The following is a 24346-nucleotide window of genomic DNA, read 5'->3' as shown; positions in this document are numbered from 1 at the left end:
TGGGGGGGGGCTGCCCGGCGCTTTAACCGAGGCGGGCGTGGACTCGCGGCTCTGCCGCAGCCCAGACCCCGCCGCGGAGACCGGGCGCCCCTGGGGCGGCGGCGGCGGCGCCGGTGGGACGGGGCGCGGGTGGCAGCCGCCGCCGGGCGGTGCCGTCCCGACCCGCGGGTGCCCCCCGGCCCCGCTCCCGGCCCCGCGGTGCCTGAGGCGGGGGCCGGCGGCGGGCCGGGCCGGGCCGGGCCGGGCCGGGCCGGGCCGGGGCGGGGCGGGGCGGGGCGGGGCGGGGGCTGCCCGGGAGCGCTCGCTGCCCCTGCGGCCGCCAGACTTCCTGCGCGCCCGCCCTCCCTCTCAGCGGGCGCCGGGGGGCTGCAGGGAGCCGCGGGGCCGGCCGTCGCCTTCCAGTTGGGCACGGCGAGGCGAGGCGAGGCGAGGCGAGGCGAGGTGAGCAGCCGCGGCCCCCGCCGCTGCCCGCGGGGCTGGGGGTGTGTGGGGGGGTGTGTCTGGTGCGGTCGGGCCTCCGGCAGCCCCCTCACCCCCCCGCGCGGCGGCCTCTGCGGGGGCTGAGGCGGGCCCGCCCGGCGGGGGGGCGACGCGGCGTCAGGGACCCCGGTGGGCGGCCCGCCGCCGCACGGCCGGCGCTCTGCCCCGCCGGGCTCCTCCCGGCCGGCCCCGCAGCCGGTGGCCGGCGAGGACGCGGCGTCGCCCGGTGGGTGTGCGTGTCGTGGGCGGCGGCCGGGCGGTGGGGCCGGGGGAGCGGGCGGGCTCGCGCCCCCCGGGAACTTGTCGCTCGCCGGGGATGGCGGGGGAAGGTGCCCGCGAACCGGGGCGGTTCGGCCGGGCTTATCTTGCGTGCCTGCCGAACACTGGGGGCGTTTGATGGTGTTGCTTTTTTCCTCGGGGTCTTTCGCACAGGGGGAAGCGTGTTGAGCGCTGAACATCTCGTTATTTACAGCGGAGGTAGAAATAACAATGACGTTAGAAATGGGAAAGGGCAGGGTGGGGGATAATCTCCTCCAGCCTCCCCTTCCCGGGAAGGGTCGGGCCAGACGGTCTTTCGGGGTCCCTTCGAACCAGGGCTGTGACCTGGAGCTCCTCCTCCTCCTCCTCCTCCTCCAGCCGGCTCCCTGCCTCGGCTCCCTGCCGGCCGCCGGAGCTGCGGGGGTCTCTCTCCTCGCCCCTGCTGGGGTGGCTCGTGGCTTTCCAGAACTTTGTGCCTCCGGAGGCTTTCCTCACCGCCGCAGAAATTCTGGTTCGGCTGCTGGGTACACAATACATACTGGGTTTTATTTCCCGCGCCCAGGAAGTTTACCTTGCTTTGCTTTATTGGGTTCCCTTGTCAACTTGAAGATGGGAGTAGTTGATCAGGTTTTTAATTAACCTTGCTCTTGGGTTGAGCCTTGTAAAATGGCCTTTCATCTTCACTGCACTTTGCTCATAAAGAACTGTTTGCAGTGTTGACTTTTTTTTTTTTTGTTTCCCCCTAGGAGGAGCTGTGCATGTTTTACAGTGAAGCTGTAGGTGTAGTGTTACAGGGATGGGCGGGTTGGTAGCAATTTTGTGGTTTTGTCACCACATATCTCATTTCCTACTGTGTTGGTTTTATTGTGTTTTGTTTTGTTTTGTTTGTTTGTTTTTTAAGATCAAGTGGATGCCCTATTAATTGTGATCCTGACAAGATAGTTTATGTTACATGGGAAAAATGCCAACAACAAAATATTTTCCTAAAAAGAAATTAACAGTCTGACTAACTGTTGAGGTCATGCTGGTGTATAAGATTCCTTGTTTAATTTTGTTTTCATGCACAGTATTTTCAGGTGGTAGTAGTATTGTCTACCAGTACACCTACACCTAGACAGCATGTCTGGAAACTTTGTGCAGGTATTTCAGAGGATTTTGTCAAGTTACCTATGGTTACCCAGCATCAGAACAGATCCCTAACTTAGACCTCTAGCATATATATGTTCAGCTGCACACCTGTTTGGGATTGCTTTTTAATCAGTTAGGGTGAGACATTGTGGGTGATTAGTTACTAACTTCTTGTAAGGTAGTCATTTGAAAGAAGAGACACTTACCAAGTTGAAAAATAATTAGTGGACAACTGGTAACAGTCACTCTCCCCCTGTTGAACATCCGACACTTTTTCAGTGTTTTTGTACCCTCCTGATCTGTTACTTTTAGTTCGAAATACATTGGAGAAGGAAGACCTGAGGTCTGAACTGAGTGTCAAATGATGGTTACTCCTGAGAAGGATGAGAGTTCATTTGCTGAACATGTTGTGCTGTAAATGCTTCTCCCCTTCCTGTTCCTGTGAAAAGTGTAACTTGATAATTTGGGCAAATAGTGACTCAGTGACATTCTGTGGCATCCGTGTCTGAATTTTTTTTTTTGGGGGGGGGGGGTGGGGGGTGATTGCCACTGTGAAGTGAGCCAGTTGTCCAAAGTGCAGAAGTTGGAAAAGTGGCTATTGCTGAATGTTTCGGAGTTTTTGCTGTTTTGTTTTGTTTTCTTTCAGCCTGCAGTTTGTGGATTCCTGAAAAAGGTATTTAGAAAGTTTGTGCTCGGCAGGCTTGAGTTCATTGTACAAACTTTAAATCTCCATTGGAAAAATGCTTGACCTCTTTTGATTTGCAAACTTGAAAAAAACTACCCCCAAACAGTGTTGCTGCAGAGGATGATTAAAAAAAAAAAAAAAAAAAAAATCTGTGAATCTGTGTGCCATGTTTTGTGATGGTTGTATTAGACCCAGTTTCTGACCTCTGTAGGCAGTCAGTGAAAGGTAGAGGTTGCTGCTGGTTGTAACTGGTTCTGGCCATGTGACTGAATGGTGGTACTTGTGGGTAATATCCAGCTGTGAGTGAGAACCAACAATGGGATTCCTCTTTCAAGGATGCTTGCTACTGTATGTTAACCCTATGTAAAACTAAAACCGAAAGGTTGTGACTCACCTTTTTCACCTCTCCATTTCCATCTGCCCCCAAACCATAACCTTTTTTTGGAAGACTGTGTAAGTGTTTGCTCTCTAGTTCACTTTTTTAAGAATTACTTTTAAAAAAGTTTTTTTGTTTTTGGTTTGTTTTTTTTTTTTTTAATAAACCCCAGTTTTCAGTACCTTTTAGTCTGATTAATCATGTCTGGGTATAACTAACTGTTGTCAGTTGAAGAGATTTTGATTATCTTGCTTGGTTAAGCTGATACGTTTTTATTCAAGCAGTCAGACATAGGAATTTCATGGCAATATCAGAAAAAAACAGGTAATTTCTTCCAGAATATCAATGAGAAGTTGGAGAGGAATCTGTAAAATGTGGGGATAGCACCACTGTCTATCTTCAGGGGTCCCTCGATGGGAGGTTTCCCCAGCCTGAGCAGAGCGGTTGCCTGTTAGCTCTGGTGGGGTTGGGCTTGTGTGTCCCCTCAGAGCTGCCTGCTAGCCCGCCCGTGCGTCCTTGGGTTTTTTCCTCCTTTTTGTCTCTGTTTATGGCCCTGCCTTTCCAGAGGGATTTTCCTCAGGGTCTGTCCTTACTTGGAGGCACAGACATCCAAGTAAGATGCGCCTTCTCTTTTCAGGGTCCGCTCCAGCTCCACGTGGTCTTCACGTGCTGCTGGGGTGTGCGCTGGCTTTGTACCGGCGGTGGCTGGGTGGTGGAGGCAGCGGTCGGTGGGCAGGTGGGCACACAGGGGATAAGGGGCTGCTGTCGCTTCCCAGCGCCTGCGTGCTGCTTTTGTTGGATTCTTCATCTGTTCTCCGAATTCCCGCTCGGCAGGTCTCATGCAAATTCCCAAGAGCTGGACCTTGTGAGCAGAGAGACTTGGCCTTCCTCCTGGGTGTCTGAAATGCACAAATTGTTTTGCTCGGTCTTTGCCTCTAATGTCTTAGTCTTGAGACTTAGTCAGCGTGATTGTTTATTAACTGTAGTGGAAGGTTACTAGGTACCAGCAATTCTATATCATACTTCAGCTGAGCACAGTAAAAGGAATTGCTCAGACTGGTAGTATATTAATGCAGGAAATAAAAGTATGCTGTATGTTAATTTGCTTGAATATCTCAGAGTCTAAAACATCTCCCTCTCAATGAAGCACTGCTGGGTTGGCAAAGCAGAAGGATGAAATCTGCTGTTCAGAAGTCAGGAATGTTATGCTCTACCAAATGCGGAAAACTACGTGCGTGATACAGCATCTCATTTTCACATCTGTAGTAAACATTCATGAAAGATGGATTCCTTCATGTTCAGTAAAATCAGTTTCTCACCCATAAAATCAGAAATGTATTTTATTTTCAACTCAAATAACTGCGCCAAAACAGATGTTTCCTGGAAAACAACATGTACAAATACATTTCCATGTAAATGTACTTGCTGAGCTGATTTGCTTATCTGTCCTTCAGAATGCCTGCGTGTGTGAATCCATGACAGAAACTTAAACAGTTTTTATTTTTGAACTGATGAGAGAGGGAGTATCATTACTGCAACTGAGGTAATGTTTTGGGTCAGCACAATCTGGATAGAAGATCCTTTTGTGTGTTTCATCACTTTCCTCTTCCTTTTGCCTTTCCTTCTGTTGAGTATAAAAATATATTCCTAATTAACATCAATTATTTAAGGAAAAACAACACTGGATTTTTTGGAGAGAATAATATATTGAACTCAGACATGCTTTAGGGAAATCAACATTTTCTTCCCTGCTTGTTTTTCATAGCTGAAAACAGTGGAAGAGTCGCTGAGGCTGCTGGAGTAGTGTATTTGGTAGGTATATCAGCATTCCTTTACCATATTTTTGTGCCTGTGCTTTAAGCTGCATGGTGAACTAATCATTCTTCCTTTAAACAATATAGTTGCTTTACCTCTGAAAAATTGAGCTAAACAGCTAGTCCCATATATTTATCCAGTAGTTAATTTCCAGTGCAAGTTGTTACTGCTGATAACACAGACCACTTTCTTTATTTCTGACTGCTAGGAGGAAAATACCAAGTACTTTATTCAAGTAACACTTTGAATGATGCACTGTGTCTTACACTGCTATGTTTAGTAATTTTTCCATATTTTCAACTGTACCAGCTAATACTTTTACAGTGAGGAATGGGATACAAATGACTTCATGACAGATTCCAATTTATGTGTTTTGAAATGTAGTATTTTATTCCAGTAAGCAAAAGGAAATGACCAAGAATTATCTTGGTTTTAGCTGGTATGGGGGTACTGATCATCCCTATTTTCCACCTCTCATTTTTGCCACTATGTGGTTCTTGGTTTTCAGGGAATCTGTGTAAGGCAAGGTGGCTCTGTACTTCTCAGGTGCTCTTCTTAGGATGGCACAGCAGGAGAACAGTCTGTGCAAGATGTACGTGCTTCTGCAATTCTTAGCTTTGTATTGGAAATTTGTGTGTATCTGTGTGTGTGTTTTGGTCTACTGCATCTTGATTTTTGTTCTTTACCACAAAAGTGCATAGTTCCTCCCCATGCTTTTGCTTTTTCTATTGACTTTACCTTACCTGTACGTGGCCCCACAGGTGTTCACTGGAGCTGTTTGCTCTGTAGCTGAGGTTTGCTTAGGCAAGAGACTCCGAACTCAGGTGTTGGACCTGTGCAGCTATGCATACTTTTTCTGGTTTGTTTTGGATTTGTCTTTTTTTTTTTTTCATGTGTGTGTATGTACATGAAGAGGCAGCATTTTCAGTCATCCACATTTTACTCTTGGGCTCAGTATCTACCCTGTCCCCAAATACAGACAAATCACAGAGTTTTAAAATTAACAATCAGATTTGCAACCTTCACCAGTCTGGCAGTATTATGCACTCCCTGGTGAGGAAAAAGAGGAAGGAGGTGATACCTTAAATGGAATGCAAAGAGGGGATTTTGCAGAGGGTGCATGTGCACACTTAGGTATAGGTGAGCTGTTGAAGAATTTAAGTGCTGAACATGCAGTAGAATCAGCATTTCTGGTACCTGCTAACTGCTGGCACCTTCTTTCCCTGTGATTACAGTGTATGTCCACATGTAAACCCTTTGAGAGTTGCTACCATTTATTAATTTTTAAATAATTCCCAACCTGTGAATTGCATCTGTAGGGGAAGAAGGTTTTTCTATGAGCATGCTCCTTGAGAGACTGTACAATATATTATTAGTAAATGTACCCATTTCAGATTTAGTTAGTATCTTGTGATGCATCCGTGTTTGTTTTTTGATATTCTGTGCTCATTTTTGCTGGCTTTTGTCTGCAGGAGTGCAAAAAGAAAAAAAAGTGGATTTCAGTTTACAAGAGATCCATCTATTACAAGCAGTGCTCAAGATTATGAGTGGAGTCTGAGGATTCATTGAGCTAGGTGCTGTTACTCTCATTAAGACCAGATGTTACCATGTCACAGGATTAATATGGTCTATTTCAAACAGAATTGCAACTGCCCTTTGCCCCTGCTTCTCTGTTAAGATGGGCTGTTCCACAGAAGCAACCCAAGTCTCAATAGCAACAAGTAGTGCCCTTGGTACTGCTTATTTGTTAAAACAAGGTTATTTATTGTCTGTTAGGAGCAGAGAAAGCAGATGAGAGTCAAAACAAACATCACTTAATAAATTTACCATTGAAATCGGTGAAGTGTCTGCTAATTAGGTGGTGGTTTGTTTTTTTTTTTTTTTTTATGTTATCCTTGAAGTAATTTGGTTCAATACAATTTATTTATTTATTTGCAAGCTTGGAACCATCAAGTTAAAATAGTATTATCAGCGGGAATAAGTTGAAACTACCCAAGTTTGGGAAGCAAAGTGCAAATTACTCCCGAAATAGTGAGACTAAGTTTATTTTCTGACTAAATGAGACAACAAGGAATCTGTCCTCTATCTGTAGACCAGCGTTATCTAATTAGATTTTTGGGTGGAATATGCAATAAAAAGATGAATAATTTGTTCTGTTTATTGCAGATACTCAGTATATTGTTAGGAATGTTCAAGACTTCCCCCCTCTGGTCCATATGAAGCTTTATATACAAGCTAATAGTACAAGATAGCGTTTCTTTGTCCTTCAGATGAAAATACCTAGATGGTGCACCTTCCTCGCTAGGTGTAGTGCCTTCAGCTGGGAGCTGTTGCATTATTGCAGTTTCAATGTGTGTATAAAATAGCTGTAGCGGAGGATGCATTATAATGTGTCTATTTTAATTTGCAGGTTTCCACACTGTTGTGGTTCTTTGGATTTGTGGTTTTTTTTTTTTTTTTTCTTCTTGAAATGGTAGGGCTAGGAAACAGCTGCCGAGGGATGAAGTCCCCACCTCTCCTCGTGGCTGCGCTGGTGGCATGCATCATTGTTTTGGGCTTCAATTACTGGATTGCGAGTTCTCGCAGCGTGGATCTGCAGGTAACTTTCCTATTGCCCTGCGTGTTGTCTTGCACTTCTGTGGTTAGTAAACATAGTCCACAAGAAGGATACTTGTCCTGAATGTGGTGGACCGGGAGCTTCAGCTTGTTGTAGGCATTTTCACAAGTATTACGTTCACAAGTATTATTGGTGCTTATCGGTAGTGGGAGGTGGGGGGAATGGGAGGTGAGAGGGACCCAAAACTTGGAGGCCTGTGTGTATGGTACTTGTTACTACTGCTCACACAAAGCATTTGGATATCTCGTCCTGTTTCAGTTCACCGATGTGGCAAATGTCATCCTCTGTTTTTCTTCCTGACTATATATTGAGACTGGCACTCCATTTTTAATCACAGTGGACATCTGCAATTGGCTCATTTCCCTAGATTTTTTTTTTCTTACATGACCCATAAGAATGTGTGCATATTTTCCCACCAAGTACAAGGAAATCTAGCTTGTTCAGAAAATGTCTAAAAATCTGAATTTGTGTTTCTTAGAAACCTTCCCTGAAGAGGGCACACAACTCATATGGAATAATTACCTTGTCTGCTGTTTTTCTAATGCTAACTGTATTTTCTCTGACTGCTGAGCTTGGGTTCTAATCCTTTCAGGAGTGCATGTTCTGAGATTGAGGAGTATGTGAATAATGTTTCTGGTTTGTGACTGTGTAGATGGTTCTTTTTTAGTTTTTTCCTTTTCCCCCCTTTTCCCCCCTTTTCCCCCCTTTTCCCCCCTTTTCCCCCCTTTTCCCCCCTTTTCCCCCCTTTTCCCCCCTTTTCCCCCCTTTTCCCCCCTTTTCCCCCCTTTTCCCCCCTTTTCCCCCCTTTTCCCCCCTTTTCCCCCCTTTTCCCCCCGTTTTTTTCCCCTTTTCCCCCCGTTTTTTTCCCCTTTTCCCCCGTTTTTTTCCCCTTTTTTCTTTTTTTTTTCTTTCCCTCCTTTTTTTCTTGTCATTTTTCCCTTTTTTTCTCCTTTTCTCAGTTTTTGTGTGTTTGTTTTTGTTTTTTCCTTTTTTTTCCCCCCCTTTTCAGTTTTTCGATTTTCTTTTTTTTTTTTTTCTTTTTTTTTTTTTCTTTCTTCTTGTCTTTTTTTTTTTCCCCCAGCAAGCAATCATAAAAACTATCAACCTGGTGATTAAACATTGCTTTGTAATCGAGCTGAATTTCAGTACTGAGTTGACAGCTTGTCCCGGGTTTGGCTAGGATAGGGTTATTTTTCACAAGAAGCTGGGAGGGGGCACAGCCAGGGCAGGTGATCAAACCAGCCAAGGGGATATTTGACACCAAGCTGACATCATGCCCAGTGTGGAGCTGGAGGGCTGTGGGGGTGGGTGTGTCTGTTTGTCTGTGTCTCTGTGTATGTCTCGGCTTAGACTGGGGCACCGACTGGTGAGCAATTGCATTGTGCTTCACTTGCTCTGTGTATTACATTTACTAGTACTGCTGCTGTTACGCTTTTCTTCTCTGCTTCTGTTGCTGTGTTAAACTCTCCTTGTCCCAACCTGTGGGGTGTTACTTTCTTTTTTTTTTCTTCCTTTTTGGTGCCCAAGGTGGGGCACAAAGGGTTGAGATGATGGCAAATATCTGACCATAGTGCGTCCGGACAATTTTCTTACACACATTTCTTATTCAAATAGATGCTGGTTACAATGTTGGTTAATTTGTTCACATTGTGGGGTTATGTAAGTATTTACATGCACTATGTATTCCCTGTGGTGATGTGTATCACCTCTGTGAGAGGGATCAGGACTATGATTTTGCTATACTATGATTTTTGATATGATTACAGCACTGGTCATGAGTTTAAACTGGTATTTGTGTGTGGCACTGATTCATGCTCATGCCTTGGGAGCCTTCTCTCAGGATTTATTAGTAATCGCACCCTATCTGTGAGGAAGATGAGGAAGATACTTTCTCCTTCAGGCTAATTACAACAGGTTTTGAGAATTTTGTACATCCCTGGGATGTTCCAGCCAGCATGCTGTTATTGTTGTGTATCCTGAATGTGTGTCATGTCTTGTTTAGGATTACAGAAAAAAAAATTTAAGAATGTCACCCAGAGATCTGCCCCAGGGTTGGATAGTCCTGGGTGGCATGGCATGTGGGACAATAGGGACAGGTATCTAGAGAACTTCTCGCTACTGCTGGTTTGGAATTTCACTCCCGAACAACTACAGGACCCTGATAAAGTGATAGAATTTTTGCAAGGAAGATGCTGTGGCTATTCTGAAGAGGCACAACTTAACGTGTTGTGCTGAGCCCTGGCCAGTATCTACTGAACACTGCTCAATAACAGGCAGCACCCTCAGCGGGAAAGGAGGGAAAACAGACTGACAGGAGCTCTGGCAGCTAAAGCCCTGGTGACAGGCACTGCAACTGAACCAGAGGACCAACCTGTGCCAGTATCAGTTGCCCCTATACAGAAGAAGTACCAAAAAAAATCAGTTCGCTCAGTGAGGAATGAAAGTGAACCAGGGTCATCATGAGAACAGGAGGAAGAGACAGAGACAGAGATAATCACCCGATCCTGGTCCCTGAGTGAGCTACGAGATACGTAAAAGTATTTTGACTGCCATCCAGGTGGACACATTGGTACCTGCCTGCTCTGATGCTGGGATAGCAGGGCCAGTAGTGTGGAATTAGAGGGTAGAAAAGCCAGGCAGCTGGGATTCCTGTTTAGGAAAGGGGGCATTGACAAGGTAACCAGTAAGACTCATTCACCTTTAATAGTCCCAGACAGCCAGTGCAAAAGTCTAACCTAAAGTGGAGTCTAGCAGTAGACTGTTTTGGCCTGAATGAAGTCATGGGGCCACTGGGTGCTGCTGTGCTGGACATGCTAGAACTTCAATACCAACTGGACTCAAGGCAGCCAAGAGGTATGCCATAACTGATATTACTGATGTGTTCTTTCTCAGTCTCTTTGTCAGCAGAGTGCAGGCTGCAGTTTGCTTTCACTTGGTGGGGTATCCTGTACACTTGGAATCAACTGCTCCAGAGGTGGAAATGCAGCCCCACCATTTGTCAAGGGCACATCCAGACTGCACAGGAGCAGGGTGAAGCTCTGGAACACCTACACTACATTGATGACATCATCTTATGGGGCAACACAGCAGAAGTTCTTGAAAAAGGGAGGAAGCTAGTTCAAATCCTTCTAAAGGCTGGTTTTGCCAGAAAAATAAGGTCAAGGGACCTGCACAGGAGATCCAGTTCTTATGAATAAAATGGCAAGATGAGTGTTGTCAGATCCCAATGGATGTGATTAACAATGTAGCGGCTATGTCTTCACCAACTAGTGAAAAGGGGACACAAGCTTTCCTAGGTGTTGTGGGTTTGGGGAAAATGCATATCCCAGATTACAGTCTGATTGTAAGCCCTCTCCATCAAGTGACTTAGAAGAAAAATTACTTCAAATGGGTCCCTGAGCAACAACAAGCCTTTGAACAAATTAAATGGGAGATTGTTCATGCAGTAGCCCTTGGGCTAGTCCAGGCAGCACAAGCTGTTAAAAATGTGCTCTACACTGCAGCTGGGGAGAATGGCCCTACCTGGAGTCTCTAGCAGAAAATACCAGGGAAGACCTGAGGCCGACCCCTGGGGTTTTGGAGTTGGGGATACAGAGGATCCGAGGCCCGCTATACTGCAACTGAAAAGGAGATGTTGGCAGCACGTGAAGGGGTCCGAGCTGCTTCAGAAGTGGTTGGCACTGAAGCACAGGTCCTCCTGACACCCCAACTGCTGGTGCCAGGCTGGATGTTCAGAGGGCAGGTCACCTCTACACACCGTGCAGCTGATGCCACGTGGAGTAAGTGGGTTGCACTGATCACACAGCGGGCTTGCACAGGAAACCCCCAGTCGCCCAGGAATTCTGGAAGTAATCATGGACCGGCCAGACGGACCTTCAGCCTTGGGGTACACATTTAGCAAAAGCCAACTGGCTAGTTAACACTAGGGGATCAGGCAACATAGCTGGCCCTGCGCTGTCACATGCTGTAGAAGGGATAAAGTCCCTGTAGTGCACAGGAAGAATATGTTAGGGAAGACAGTCTGGGTTGTTCCTGCCTTGGGCAAAGACAAATGCAACTGTGGGATTACTTTGGCTCAAGGACCTGGCTGCACTTGGTGGGTGATGTGGAAGCATGGGGAGGTTCGATGCGTACCTCAAGGGGATTTTATTTTGGGTAAGAATAGCCCATGAATTATGATGTTAATTGCAAAATAGCCCTGCCACTGTATGTCATCACTACTCAGTTCCTGTGTGCCACATGAATGATATCACAGTAAGAATCACCCAAATCAGTGAAGGATGGACTTTGAGGAAACAAAGTGAAGTGTGGTGGTGATGGAGCTTGTACTGGCTCCAGCAACTGGCGCTCAGCAGCTTCCTCAAGATCAACATCTCCAACGTGCTGACCATGGGTATGGGCTGTGCCAGACACACCATCCATGAGCTCTGGATGCAGCCTGCAGCAATCCAACAGCACACACTATCTCCTGCCCTGACAGCCTGCTGCAACAGATGGAGCCCCAAAGCCATGGGTTAAATGAACTCAGTGGACATGTTAGAGGGATGGCCCATAGACTAAGGCAATGATACCTCTGTGTGTGTATATACATATATATATGCATATATACATACATCAAGGACAGAGAAAAAGGGGTGGCAAATAATTGGAAAGTGTAGGATCTGGGCGTGATGTAGAACAAGGGGTGGATACTGCCCTGGGGTTGGCTAGGATAGGGTTAATTTTCACAGGAAGCTGTGTGGGGGCACAGCCAGGGCAGGTGACCCAAACCAGCCCGGGGGATATTTGACACCAAGCTGATGTCATACCCAGTATATAAGTAGAGGAGCTGGCCGGTGGGGGGAGGGGGGCGTGTGTGTGCCTGGTGAGCGATTGCCTTGTGCATCACTCGATTTATATATTAGTTTTATTAGAATTGTTGTTGTTACTGTTTTCTTCTCCTCCTGTGTTGTACTATTAAAATGCCCTTATCTCGGCCCTCAGGGTGTTACTTTTTGTTTTTCTTGGGATTCTCCTCCCCGTCCCACCGCTGGGGCGAGGGGAAGGCGTGAGCGAGCGGCTGCATGGTGCTTTGTTGCCGGCCAGGCCTAAAGCGAGACCCAGCTGTAGGAACTGAACTCCTGTTTCACCTCGGAGTGGGCACTACTTGAACAGGAGACACGTCTGGCCGTGCAGTTAATGGTTTGTGTTAGCTTTCCCTCGGTAGGAGGGTATGACACCCTGTGTTTGGGGGCTCTGGTCATCCCTTGATCTCCTGTTCATCTGTGGCCTCAGGATGGCAGCTACCTCTGTCAGTGCTGCTGAAGCTTTGGGGCACGGCCATGAGGCAGCTGATAGCGAGGAAAATAAGTTACCACACCAGCTTATTCTTGATCTCTGTAACTTAAGAGACATAAGGTCCTGTTTACTGTTACTGATTTCCTGTATCATACTGTATGTTTCTCCCAAAGTCAGTTTGAAAAGCATTTCACTTCTGCATAGTGGTGCCCTCTGAATGAAATAAAAGCATATTTGAAGGCAGGGGTGGAGCTTTAGAGCACTCTGTCAGTCTATTCGTTTGTTGGCAAGACTTTACAGCTATTATGACTGAAATGGAGTAAGTGCTTTTCTTTGTTCTTCCAGATAAACTGCACATTCTCCCCCCTGGGCCCCTGCCCAACATCCTCTCCATTCTCTCGCTTTCTGTGGCAGAGGAGCAGAGTAGGCGGGCAGTAATATACAGCATATTGTAGTGTAAGAAGGTTTGGTCCGTTTTCTTGGAGTCTAGGCAGATGCAGTTTTTATTATATCTATTTCATAATCCATCTGGAATCCTTGGGTCTTTATACCTGAGGAAATTCTGTTGATGTTCCCCACCCGCATGTCTCTTTGTACTCCTTGTTGCTGGTAACTAAATTGGTATATTAAAAGAAAAAAAAAAAAAAAAAAGCAGCTGTGACAGCATCAAGCTTGATTCCTTACCTTATGTCTCTGTGTTTGTATATGCAGTATGTGATGGTGTTGAATTTTCCTCTGTTTGTCACTGCTCTTTGAGCAATCAAGATTTTCTGTGTATAAATGAGGTTTTTTTGTATGTGTCATGCAACAGCCATATGTCAGTAGTTTATGTAACAGTTGAGCAGTGTTGTCCTCCCTCTACTCTTTCCCAGTCTTCCAGGAAAATGTATTGATTTGAGAGATGAGTTTTCCCTCTGAGTTACCTTAGGATCAACACTGGAAAGTGCAGTGATGTCAGAACTGTCTGATTAAATTTAAAAAATTATTTGACCTTGTACTTCATGTAGACTGCAATCTTTTTTTAGTGTTTTTTGGAGGATGTGTGGGTGGGGTATAGGGGGGGTGTGGGTGGTTTGGTTTTTTTGAAGGTCAAGGGCTAAGGCAACTTTGCATTTCTCTTTAACTGAAATTTTTATAGTCTCTGCAGAATATGCTGTACTGTTAATTTATGTAAAACTGGGGGGGGGGGGGGGGGGGGCGGGGGGGGAGTGTCTGGGTGTGTGGCAGATATCCCTGGCTGATGCAATAAATTGATGACATTAGCATTGTTAGTTCTGTGAAATTTAGTATTCCTTGAATGTATTGGAGAAGAGTCAGTCAAGGGGGAAGCATTTCTTTTTGCTCTGGCTAATTTACTCTTCCTCAGGGTCGGATCATGGATCTGGAAGGCAAAGTCCGCAGGGCGGCAGTGGAGAGGGGTGCTGTGGAGCTCAAAAAGAATGAATTCCAAGGGGAGCTGGAGAAGCAGCGGCAGCAGATTGACAAAATCCAGTCCTTGCACAGCTTTCAGATGGAAAATGCCAACAGAGTACATCAGGAAGAGAAGGTAGGGCCTTCTAGCCACAGTTTTCTGTGAGAGTGTGGTTTACCAAGACACTCTCCGGAACAGAACAAGGTTGCTCAGGTGTTCCAGCTGATGTGCACACAGTCAGTGTTGGTGTGGCAAAACATTTAATTTATATATCATTGTATAGTATTGTAAAAATGAACACTGAATGTACATAATAGCATTCATTGTATAATATGTGAAATATTAGAAGCTACAAGTAACAGCACTTCTGAATAAAATCTCTGCTCCCTCTATTAGTCATGTTTACCAACCTTATGCTGGCCTCTATCTTTCTTTCCTGTACACTAATGGTTTAAAATGTAAGGAAAAGAAGCTGCACCAACAGATATATTTGTATTCCCAAATGTATTTGTATGTCTTCGTAGGCATAGATGGTTGACATTTATTTTATTTCTAAATGCATTATAAATTTTGTGGCACCTCCACCTTCTGCCTCCAAAACCCAAAAGCACTGGGAGACATCAGAAGGTTAGACAAGCCTTTTGTGGCAGTGCTTCTGACAGGACAGTGTTGCCAAAGGGATGGAAGTCCTTTGTGAAGAATGTACACATACCTACTTAAAAAGCAGTGTGTATGATTACCACTATGTAACATCTTGCAAACTGTTTTGTTGTTTTCCTCATGTTGCTGATACAGCCTCAGATGTGGCTGTTAGTCATTAATATTGCTTTTCTCATTGTTGACAGAGGTATTTAGCTGAGAGTATTCATTCTGGGTTTATTGCTTCTCCTGTAGAGTCTCTTGACTGAAGCTTTTAGTTCAGCTTTCCAGGACTGTTATTTTCAACAGACTGAGATGGTAGTAAGTGCTTTTCAGGGAAAGGGTTCACCATTAGGTGACGGTTTGCTGATCCAAACTTGCAGTGCATGAATAGAGTATCACCAGAATAATATTTGAAGGACTTGGAGGAAGAAAAATTGAATAAAAATGAAAAGAGGAGTTGTTTAATTAATATACACATCAGTGGCATATATTTTTAATTTATTTTGAGGTCATTTTTATCCCAGGTCTTCAAAGAAATAATAAGCCAATTCTTTTTACCTCTTTTGAGACAAACGTGTCTTTGATAATTTCTCTTTTCTCTTTGGGTTCAGTCTTTGCGTATAGTTTTAAAAAAAGTTAAGGTATAGTTCGTTTGTCTATTTATTTTTTTAATGTATGTATTTATTAAAAATAAAAACACACCCCAGGATGGTCAGACAGCATTTGAGTAATCAATCTTCTTGTCACTTCTGGCTCCTAGTAGTGGGTGTTGCTACGGAATGCTGTGGGAATTGTTTAAATTTACTATTCTCTGGGAAGGTAGCCCAGTTTACATGTTGGTGAAACTCAGCATTCTGTTTTGGCATCTTTTTGTATTCCAGTTCTGTCCTGCAGGGAGTGAAAGCACATGCATGAGTAAAAAAGAAATTTAAAAATTTAAAAAAAAATGTAAGAAAAAGGCCAATGGAACTAGAAGTTCTGACTGCAGAGTTTACAGCACAGGCTGGTCAAATGGGTGGATGTCAAGAACTGGTGACAGGAGTTTTAAGAAAGCTCAGTGGATGAAATGTTGCTTCTGCCAAGCATGGTGTTCAACCTTTCTGTTTCAGATTTCTGTGGTATCAGACAAATGTAGCTGGCACCATGCAATCCACCTTTCCTGTTGTGATGGTGGTTTTGAGTCTAGAGAACATGTAGGAGTTGTTGTCCATTAAATCTGGCATCTGTGCCAGGAAAAGTGGTGGGAAGTATTTTACAAAACCAGAACTGCTATTGGACATGGGGTTGAATGTGGTAGTCTGGGGAAGAATCAAAGCAGCTTCTGGAAAATGAAATCCTGCTTCTGAAGTCTTTTGGAGTTTCCTTCTGAAAGAGTCAGTGACAAGGGTGAGTGAGACTTATGAATGCATTCACACCTGGAATTGCAAAAGTCTACACACGCATGGCTTCTAGAGAAATTATGCAGCCACATGATAAGATGGTGGTATCTCAGGTGTGAACAATATGGCAAAAGTTACAAAGCAGCTTAGAAATAAACTGGGTTAGTTGTGGTACTGTGGGAAGGTCACCGGTGGAGTTTTGGAGTGACGGGAAAGGCAAACAGAGGAGAACAAGGAGGATAACCAAAGCTGTGCAGTAGTTTCTCTGCAGGAATCCACAGTGTAGATTACAGACTGGACAAGAGCCAGCTGAGGTGAGCCATCGCAGGCATCTCCAGGATTCCAGATGATGCAGAAAGTGTTCATGGCTGAGAGAGACAAGGCATGGTTGTTCTCCATCCACTGAGGAGCTTCAAATGCAGTCAGCAAGTTGTAGTTCAGGCTGGGCAGAAGTGCTCTTTACTTAATAGGTGGTGAAGCTGCAGATGTGTGACATCCATAATGCCCAGTTGCAGTGGGTCTGTGTGGGTTAAAAAGCAACTGGATAACCTTGGACAAATAACCTGCCCCGTTTGTTCTGGCTCCAAGTGTTCCGTAGCCAGAAGTAGCTGCTGCTTGGAAAATACTGTGCTTTATGGCTGCCTTGGTCTTCATTTAGCATCCAGTGTACGAGACAGGATGCTGGGTAAGGTGGATTTTGGGGCCTATCTGGTATAGCTGTTCCTTCCTCTTAAGTGATTTTCCCTCCATTGTCCTAAAACACAGTTGTTCAGTAATGGAGTAGTCTATGAAGCTTGCTGTTGAAACCCCAGGAGCTTATGCTATAGGAAGCATCAGGTAAAAGTGGTGCAGTGGACTAGTTTTCTGTTGTGTTGGGTCTGTGTGTGGCAGGGTTTTTGGTAGCAGAGAAGGAGGCTACAGGGGTGACCCCTGGGAGAAGCTTCTCAAAGCTCCCCCGGCTCCAAGTCGGTCCCACCTCTGCACCGAGGCCGAGCCGGTTGGCGATGGTGGCTGCACCTCTGTGATAATGTATTTAAGAAGGAGAACCTGGGAGGAAGAGTGATGGAGATGCCTTTGCAAACACTGAGGTCAGTGGAAGAAAGGAAGAGGAGGGGTGGGAGAGGTGCCCTGGAGCAGGTGGCTGTGTCTGAAGAAGTCTGTTGGTAATTCGCACTGAGAGGATTGCAACACATAGGAAGGACCCATGCAGGAGCAGCTCGGGAAAAGCTGGAGTCCATGGGAGGGACTCATGGCGGAGAAAGTTTGTGGAGGACTGTCTCCTGGGAGAGAGACTCCACGCTGGAGCAGGGGAAGAGCGTGAGGAGTCCCCCCCTGGGGAGGAAAGAGCGGCAGAGGCAACATGTGAGAGATTGACAGCAACCCCCATCCCCTGCCCCCTTGTGCTGCTACAGGGGAGGAGGTAGAGAAATTGGGAGCAAAGCTGAACCTGGGAAGGAGGGAGGTGTTTTTAAGATGTGGTTGTATTTCTTACTGCCCTACTCTGATTTGATTGGTAAATTAGTGGTGGTGGTGTTCACATTAAATTGATGTTTTGTTTTTTTTCCAAGTCAAGCTTGTCTTCTGCCTGTGACCAGAATTGGTGAGTGAGCCCTCAGTGTCTTTGTCTCAATTCCTGAGCCTTTTATTATATTTTCTCCTCCCCATCCCCCAGTGGGGGCAGGAGTGAGCCAGAGGACGTGTGATGCTCAGTTGCCCTCTGGGTTTAAACCTCCACAGCCGTCTTCTGCTTTTTGTGGCTGGAGAAGAGCGTTTCTCAGGAGCCTGAAGTGGTAGCATGAATGTCGTGTGCCTGTGCACCACTTTGTGGCAAATACAAAATTTGTTCCTCTTGCAACACATGAGGAAATATCCTGCACAGATGTTGTTTGTTTTCCAACGCTGATTTAAGAGTAGGAAGAGTTCTTTTACTGGGAACCTGTGTATTTGTCAAAAGATGCCGTCAGCCAAGTCAGCACGGATTGATCCACTCTGATTTAGGAATGCCCCAGATATGGTGGCAGGGAAGAGAGGAAAACACACACTAAGGACCTAGATATGAAGAAGCTGTCCAGGATCAGAGGTTATTCCACAGAGGAATGTGGAATATAAGAAAAGACTGTTTCTGAGTGCTTTTTTTTTTGGTTTATGTATCTATATCCACATATAAGTGTGTGTTGTATATTCATTTGTGCATAGATATTTGTATCCACACACAGACACACACCTATTCTTGTTTTTCAACTCTATGAATTCCAGTGGAATCTGGGATTCCGGGGAGGCAAGTAGTGAATTCACCCTTTCTAGTTATGGGAAACGTGGTCCTTGAACTGAACTTCATTTACCCCATGGGGATTAGCAGCAAGTATTTACCTAGTCCAGGAAGGATGAATGCAAATCCAAATCCTGAGTCTCTTAACTCGCTTTACAAATAATGCAAACTGTCTAACTAACTAGACAGATCTTTTGAGTGATAAATGGAATTTTGTTTAGTTCTTGTTGTTCTTAAAGAAAAACGAAAATGCTTTCAGCTGATGTGTAGGAGTGAATGGTCTGTCTCAGAAACCTGTCTTTTTCAGGGAGAAAATATGGTTCTGCTGGCTACAGAAGAAATCTGTACAGGAACAAAATTTCACAATCTGGATTCCTTACCAAAAGCAACTCTCAAGTAACATTTGAGACCCATCTTAATTGCAGTTCATCTCTGCTCACTGTGTCTTATTACTCTGCTGATAAAATACAGAATAATTATGCCACTGATTTAGTTTCATACCAAAGTAATACACCAACAAGATACTTGCCATGTTAAAGTCATTCTCAGTGGCAGCATGTTAATCACTTTGGGTTAAATCTGCCTTCTTTTCTGGTAGAACTGTCTCTCTGCTACTTAAAGGATGAGGGCATAGTAGGTAGGAGGTAGTCAGAGCCTGAATTACCCTGTGGGCTCACCGTTCACTGGGGCGGTGTAATCCTGGGAAATTGCCATCATAATTATTCTCTTAGGTATGAGTACGTATAAAACACTTCTGGCACCCGTCTGCTTTTAAAAAATCTGCTTGAATTTTAAGGATTAATATGGATTTAGCAAATGGCTTCTGGAAAATCATACAGAGACTGAAGAGATCACGAGACCTTAACAGATAAAGAATCGGGAGTGCAAAAGGGCTGTTTCTAATCTGTAAATGGTTTTCTAAAGAACAATATTCTGTATGTTTGTTATTCAGGACTCGTAGCTTCTGGGATGTACACAGCCATGATAGTCTTTTTGAAGAGTGTAACAGAAGAACAATGGGTGTAATCTGTCTTATTTTCATCTGCTAGAACATGCTTTTGCAGTTTGTCATTTTCTTTGGATTTATGTAATTCTTCCCCAGCCCACATCTTGTTTTACTGAGGAGAGGGGCCAAGCTTTGTACGTTATATGTGAAGCACATCACTGTCCTGTTGCTCGGTGTCTTTAACGCCAGCCACAGCTGCTCTCGGATCCCCTCCCTCTTAGAAAATTTCAATTCCCAGCACAGCCTTCTGAGACAAAATACCTATTGGTATTCAGAGTCAGCTCTGCTCAAAAGGGATGACAGTGGGCAGGGGGGAGAGAGAAGAAAGCCTGCGGTGAAGAGGAAGAGGTGCCTATGTGTGTTTTGGTTTTGTTTTCTAAACCAAACAGTGTTGCATCTTACAGCTTTAAAAAGATTTTAAGGAAAAGCAAGCACTGCCTCATGCGCTGCCCTACTTGCCATAGCATGATGTTACTAAATGAGCAAGACAAACCAGTCTGCTTACTTGTAATGGGTACAGCAGCAGTCTAGGAGACTACCTCTGTTTAAAATATATTTTTGCATGGTGGAGAAAAAAATGGGTGGTCTGGGACTAGCTGAACTGTAGGCATCTTAAGAGTGGAAATTTAGAATATGTGTAGCTTAAGAGTTAACAACTGTAACATTTCTACCTCTTCACAGCAAAATGAATGGACAAAAAGGAAAGCAGAGATACATTACATATATCTGTACAGGTTTTATATTAAGATTCTCACATCATAGGATTCTGTTTTGTTTACACTGACTACTGTTTGGATTTTAATTAAATATAACAATGTCATGGAAGTCCTGTAGCTGCACAGGGCTTATTTTCTCAAATCCACTTGCTGTTGCCCTGCAACTGTAAAAGTAATTTCTTATTCATGTGTGTCAGCTTCCTCTCTCTTCTGCTGAGAGTGTAAGAAACTGTTAACTTTACAATTTTGATGGTTTCAGCTGTTTTGAGGGCTGAACTACACCATGTCATTGTGCCCATATTCTTCATCACAAAAAAAAAAAAGAGATTCTAGATTGCTTTTAGCAGAGGATGTGAAACAAGACTGAGTCCTTGATCTTTACCAGCATCACTCTTTGGGAATGGAGCTGGTTTTTTGTTTTCATATGGTTGGTTGGGATTTTTTTCCCTTTATTGAGAATGGAGAAGAGTCTGTAAATTCTGAATGGAATTCAGTTCAGTGAGAAACAGATTGAAATGAATGAAGTCTTCTCCATGTTGAGCTTTAAATTTGTTTTAGACTTGCTTCTATTGGTGCTCCTCCACTGAAGTATACATGAGTGTGCAGCACACAGACCAACCTAAGAGAGAAATACTTTCTCAGGGATCTTACTTATGAACTTTATCCACACTTACTGATAGGTAATTAGCCATTAATCTCATGTCTTAAAACAAAAAAGCCTTTTTGTGGCTAGTATAAATGGTTTCTTTACTCCTGAAGATTATTTCAAAATTGTGAAGAAGATGAGTATGAAGAGAAAAAAGAACTGGTGATACATGTTACTAGGACAGTGTATGTATGGGTAGAGATGTATTTGCAAAATAGAGAAGGGGGACGGAAATTTCAGGTGTAATTAAGAAATAACAGATAATCCGAATATGGCTTGTGCTGGGCTGCCAGCATTGTGGTGGGGGGTAGTAGGAGCCCTAGAACTGTTCCTTTGTGGCAATGACTTAGTTCAGTTTGAGTTAATCATGAAATAGGTGCCATTCTTCTCCCTGATTAATTATAAATGCTTGTTTCTGTTGGTTTCCGCACGTGTAAATCTTACCCTCCCAGCTTGCTTTGTTCCCAGTTGGTTTTGTTCTCAGCAGCTGATTTTCTGGTGCTGTGGCTCATCTCATTGTGAGACCTGTATTTCTGAACACAAAGCCCCTTTTTTCTTAGGGTTTGGTTCTGAAACCAGTGTTTACTCTCATCAAGTTCTTTGCCTATTTATTCCTTTTTCCTGTTGCAATATTTCATTATGCTTTTATATACACCACGTACAGTCAGTGTTAGAAAGCACGTCAGTTCAGTGTGCTTGAGTTAGCTTGACTTATGGCGGCAGCAAATTCTGAAGGAGTTACTGTAATAATGCTTCCAAAGAGTATGTTTATGGAGGCTACTGTGTAAGGCATTAATAGGATCAAATGCATGTACATAGCTCAGAGTACATGCTCAAAACATATACTTTGAAATAATTTATCTCAAAGCTACCTCGCAGGTATTTCTGTGTTATGTTTTGGTTTTTTTAGGAGTATGACTGATGTAGACATGTTCTGTGATGACTAAAAAAAAAAAATATATCTTTGGCATTTGCCATTAAAAAATTTACTGTAAAGCTGGAGCAAGGTTTTACCATCACTGCTGGTGTGACTTTTGATTTTTGGTTTCTGAAGACCTGCAAATATAACCAGCTGGTTTTATGTTACAGAGTTACTCTGTCACAGAAGATGAGATTTTGATGTGGTGATGCAGAGAGTTTCCAAAAGCTCAATCCTAGGAATCATAGGTAGTGTTTTGTGGGCTGAATAAGATTCAAAATGTTTCTTCCTAGAACTGAGTCATGTGCTTGACATGTGTTTGCTGAGTGCTTCCCAACATTTTGCTTTCTTGACCTGCATAGAACTCCAAAAGAAAATGTCTGCCTAATTGACAGCCATGAGGTGAATTCACACTTGGGTGACAGGAGGAGGAATGGAGAGCCTGATGATACAGTTGGATTGGAAACTGGCAGTTGGAACACTGCCCTGTAGATTATTAAACAGTATTTCAAGCTCAAGATAAAGAGCTAACTAGGTTTTCGTGATTTTTTTTTTTTTTTTCCCATGGACACTTACACGCAAATTCAGGTAGTTAGATATGGTGTTTCAAAAAGGAAGTTTTATATGCAATCCAGAAAGACCAAGGCATGCTATTTTTGCCCCTGTTGTGATTTAAGGAGCCTTTTTAACATGGTACATAATTTTATTCACTTCAGATAATCCCAGTTATTATTTTCCTAATGTACAAAACATTTAACACTTGTTTGTTTTACTGTCAAATATGTAAGCAGCCCTGGTATTTGGGAGTTTCATTTTAAGAAAAATAAAAGCAAACCACAATACCACAAACTCTAGCAACATGTAATTGTCATGTCATACTGATTTTTCTAGTCCACTGACAGTTTCTGGTAATGGTCAGTGCTGGAAACCCTGAGGTGATAATCATGGACCAACTTGATTGTGTTGCTCACACATTAGCAAAACTTGGCATTCATTCGCCCAATAAACCAGTGAAAACAAGTCTGGAGTCTTTTTTTGTACCCGTCACATGAGAATGGAGAGGGAGAGGTATTAAACAATCCTAAGTATATGTTGTCATTCATATTGTTGTTATTATTTTTTCCTTTTTAACAAAGGAACAAGGCCTTTGCTCTTAAGGTTTCACAATGGTGTTCATGGACTGGCTGTACGTGTAGAATCATGTAGGAATATTTCTTCTATTGGGTTATTTGGTTGAAAACAGCTGCTGCTTCATCAACACATGCATGACCACCTCTTTGAACTGGGACTCTTTAAAGGGTCAACAAAAGACAAATCTACCCTTTGCTGTGTGCCATCCCACTCAGATGGATTGAAGGCTTTATTTTTCCTGATCAGCTGGCACTTATTACCGTAGTCGTCATGAAAAAAGGCAGTTATTTCTTTACATTAAAATGATGTGGACATAGATATGCGAGGAGAAACTTGAGGAAACTGGAGACTTGATGTATCCTGATCTGGAATCCCTGCAGGACACGGGGATTTCCTGGGTGAGGGGTAGGAGGGAGATTGGCAGGGAAGCATAAGAAATCTGCTCCTAAGACTGGACAGGATTGTTTCTGAAGGGCCAGTGGGACTCGTCTTTTTGTAGTGTCCTGGTTTGAGCCCAGAGGGCTGTTAAGCACAGTGGAGCTGCTAGTTGACCCCTTACCCCCTCAGGAATGGGAAGGATAAAATACAGCAGAAGGCTTGGGAATTGAGACAAAGACAGGGAGGGGTGATGCCCATTATGGTCCCGGGCAAAAGACAGACTGGAAAAAAAAGATCATCAATTTAATTCAAATAACTGCAACACTGAACAGTGTAGGAAGGTGAGAAGCATTACCACATCTTTAAAACACCTGCCCCTCCCTTCTCCCCGGGCTCAGCTCTGCTCCTGATCTCTCGACCTCCTCCCCTGCTCAGTGGCACAGGGGGCGAGGAACGGGGGGTGCAGTCAGTCCTGCCGCTCGCTCGCTCCTTAGGGAGGGCGCTCCCTGCACTCTTCCCCTGCTCCAGCACGGGGTCCCTCTCCTGGGAAGCAGTCCTCCATGAGCTTCCTCTGAAGTGGGTCCTTCCCACAGGCCGCAGCTCTTCACGAACCGCACCAGGGCGGGCCCTGTCCGTGTGGTGAAGTCCTCCCAGTGCTGAGCTGTAACAGCCGGGGCTCCCCACAGAGTCCCGGCCTTCGTCAGGAGCAGCTGCCTGCTCAGTCATGGGCTCCTCCACAAGCTGCAGGTTGGCATCTGCTCCACCATGGACCTCCGTGGGTGGCAGGGGGACAATCTGCCCTCTCACCACGGGATACAGGGGGGTGTCTCTGCTCTGGTGCACCTCCCCTTCTCCTCCTCCTCCTTTCTTCTCCTCCTCCTGACTGACCTCAGTGTTTGCAGAGGTTTCTCCTTCACAACCCCCACTTTTCCACCCAGGTTCCCCTTCTTAAACACGTGCCCTGGTTTAGGCCCAGCTGGCAGCAAAGCATCATGCAGCCACTTGCTCACTCTTCCCCCACGGTGGGATGGGAGGAGAATTGGAATCAAAAACAAAAAGTAACACCCAACGGGTTGAGATATGTTGACTGCCTCCTCCTCAGAAGAGAAAGAGCAAAGGGAGGGAATGGAAGGTCACTTCAGCACTTTCTTATCAAAGTGAGTGAGAGGATAGTTAGAAAAGTGATACAATGCAAGGGCTTCCTGCTGCTTTT

The 24346-nt window shown here is 44.6% G+C and overlaps 1 protein-coding gene across 8 annotated transcripts in view; it reads left to right on the top strand.

Annotated features, from left to right (window-relative positions):
- The first annotated feature begins 315 nt into the window (after window positions 1-315).
- Window positions 316-24346, top strand: part of GOLM1 (golgi membrane protein 1) — a 42813-nt gene continuing 18782 nt past the window's right edge. The window contains exons 1-6 of one of the 8 annotated variants that reach the window (XM_032981890.2): window positions 316-441; window positions 4693-4739; window positions 5251-5334; window positions 6215-6316; window positions 7153-7341; window positions 14003-14182. In XM_032981890.2, coding sequence (XP_032837781.1) covers window positions 7213-7341; window positions 14003-14182 — 309 coding nt within the window. In that variant the 5' untranslated portion in view covers window positions 316-441; window positions 4693-4739; window positions 5251-5334; window positions 6215-6316; window positions 7153-7212. Of the gene's footprint in view, window positions 442-644; window positions 707-4692; window positions 4740-5250; window positions 5335-6214; window positions 6317-7152; window positions 7342-14002; window positions 14183-24346 lie in introns of those variants that run through there. The other 7 variants (XM_032981889.2, XM_042787842.1, XM_042787843.1 and 4 more) reach the window with 7 other exon arrangements.

Source organism: Tyto alba, unplaced genomic scaffold, assembly GCF_018691265.1.
Source record: "Tyto alba isolate M040663 unplaced genomic scaffold, T.alba_DEE_v4.0 Super-Scaffold_13, whole genome shotgun sequence".
Lineage (NCBI taxonomy): Eukaryota > Metazoa > Chordata > Aves > Strigiformes > Tytonidae > Tyto > Tyto alba.
The sequence above is the reverse complement of the archived record's forward strand: the minus strand, read 5'-3'. Positions and strand labels throughout refer to the sequence as shown.